This window comes from Eptatretus burgeri, chromosome 7, assembly GCF_056783735.1.
Source record: "Eptatretus burgeri isolate ZD-2024b chromosome 7, Ebu_testis_v1, whole genome shotgun sequence".
Lineage (NCBI taxonomy): Eukaryota > Metazoa > Chordata > Myxini > Myxiniformes > Myxinidae > Eptatretus > Eptatretus burgeri.
In genome coordinates, this window is record NC_140967.1 from 88,328,769 (window position 1) to 88,331,268 (window position 2,500).

At 40.3% G+C, this 2,500-nt stretch overlaps 1 protein-coding gene across 3 annotated transcripts in view; it reads left to right on the forward strand.

Annotated features, from left to right (window-relative positions):
* Positions 1-2,500, forward strand: part of LOC147023733 (pleckstrin-like) — a 66,356-nt gene that overhangs the window by 29,319 nt on the left and 34,537 nt on the right. For all 3 annotated transcript variants that reach the window (XM_085889498.1, XM_085889499.1, XM_085889500.1), the window contains one exon: positions 1,100-1,278. In XM_085889498.1, the coding sequence (XP_085745624.1) occupies positions 1,100-1,278 (179 nt within the window). The remainder of the gene's footprint in view (positions 1-1,099; positions 1,279-2,500) is intronic.

Below are 2,500 nucleotides of genomic sequence, written 5' to 3' on the forward strand. Positions count from 1 at the left end.
CTTGTTTGTGTGCAGGATATCTCAAAAAGTTGTTGACGGATTCAGACGAAACTTGATGGACACGTTGGTTGTGTGACGAGAAAGTGTTGATTCAATTTTATTGAAGATCCAAATCCAGATCCGAGAATTTTTTTCGTGATTCTTCACCATTGAGAGATAGGGCTAAACTGATATATATATATATATATATATATATATATATATATATATATATATATTTATATATATATATATATATTTATATATATTTATATATATATCACGACATCTCAAAATTTTGTGGCCCTGATATATTCTACTGGATCTGACATTACGTGGCAGAGGTATGCGCTCTACCGAGTGCCCTTCTAGTATCACAATGTGATTATGATAATTTACTGTATACTGTGATGTGGAAACTGTAATTTAAAGGTGCATGTGATAATGTTCTTACATACTATATTTCATTACACAGTTTTCTTTCAGAATCTGCTTGACTTCAGCCAACAAAGCAATGCTCTTGAGTCTAGAAAAGTAATTGAATTTTTTTTTTGTGCTGGTGAGAACATGCTGTGATTGATGAGTTGTTGAATGGTGTTTTTTTTTAACACAAGAATGAGGTTCATTGAAGAGCAACGTCTTCTTTCATTTGCAGCACAAGGCTATGGGGTAGTATCATTGGCTGAGGACACAGCTGTGTGGCTGATGCAATATGCCCTCCGCTGATTAGGGCAGCAATTTGTAATTTGTTCAGGGTGCCCGGGATAGCTTGCCTACTCTTTGCAAAGGACACCGTGGGATCTTCAACGTCCACCGACTAATGCCAACCAATCGGGTGCCTATTTAACGTCCATCCGTGGGATGGCACATCCATTGATGAATCACCCTACCAGTGAAACACTGGGATGGCAGTTTATAGCTGGGTCAAGATTCAAACCCAGGCTAAAGAGTTTAGAGGTGAGTGTGTGTATCTCTAGGCCATCCTGTAGGTTGTCCATCAAACTCACTATAAAAGAACTCTAACAATTACCACATAGCAGCAATGTCCAAGTATTACTTGTGGAATCTGATGATTTAACGGTCGTATGTAATGCTCAACTGCTCTTCTTTGTCACCACAGCTGGTGTTCAAAGTTGTTAACGGCTCGTACACACTGGTAATCCAGGCAGCGTCGCTGGATGAGCGCGATGCTTGGGTCCATGACATCCGCACAGCAGCCAAATGCCTTCGTGCCAACTGCGCCTTCAAACGCACATCAGTGCGAAAGTCTGTTGGATCGGAACACATGATAAACCTTCAGTAAGACCACTCTGTAGAATATATTTTGAGGGCCGGATAGATTTGGTGATGCATGTGCTTTTTCCATTTTATTTCATTTTCTCTAACAAAATCACATTTTTCTCACCTTGCAAAGAAGCATGTGCTTTTACAAAGGTGACCAGACTTGATGTTGTAATTGTTAGAGGGTCCACTCTGTGCCTGGGAGGGCGGTGGTTCAAACCGCTTCAAACCCCAAGCCGAGTCACACCAGATACTTTTTAAATGATACGTGCTGCTTCCTGACTTGATGCTCGACATTTTTTTTTTTAAAGATAGAGCACAAACAACCGTAGGTTGGCAACCATTATGCAGGCTTGATGGTCCTAATATGCCCCTCCTGTATTGCACTTCTTTGTAAGATATTGTGGACAACACTGCACTCCAGGACTTTTAAGCAGTATGACAACATGCTTTGTCATACACTGCTGTGTCTGTTCCAGGAACTTGTTCAAGGATTACAAAGTTGATAGCAGAGGTTGAGGATGAGGAATTCAGACATTCATACAATACTATCAAATGGCAAGTTAAAATTAAGACGTACTTTTTGCATTGTAGTTTTTAATTTATTGTCGTGTCGGAGGTTCGCAAATGGGATCTGCCTCGACGCCGGGATCTTTCGATCCCGCGAATGGCCGAAAGGTTTCCAACTAACCGCGTTCAGTTGTTACCACTTACCGTTCCCCAAGGTCACCCTATGGAAAGCCGAATTTGGTGGCGGCACGCAATGGAGGCAGAAGGATGGAAAACATTTCTTCTCTTTGTAAGGCCTCACTCCTACAATGTTGATTGGCAGGTGTGGTCCCACCCACTCTTGTTTCCCTTCCTATTACTAAGCAAAGAGATACAGTTTTTCTTGCTTTTCGTGGAATCCTTTCAAGTTTTGAAAATTTTGATGAGCCATGGATCTTCCCCCGATAAAATGCAGTGGATTTGTGTGTAAACCAAGTCCTGATCTGAAACCAATTTTGAGTTTGACTATCTAAAGAAAAGAAGAATGACAAAACGAATATTTTGGGTCAGTCAATGATGTATTTTAATGATATTGTCCAAAAGTTTAATTCTTGTAATTGGATGGGAAATCCTCCACAGACTACTAAAAGGTACTTTATGGGTTTATTAGTTTGTATCTTGGTTGATTTTTTTTGAGGATATGTGTTGTTTTTACAACCTATGGTGTGTCCGGGTCATCCCGACATAGGAA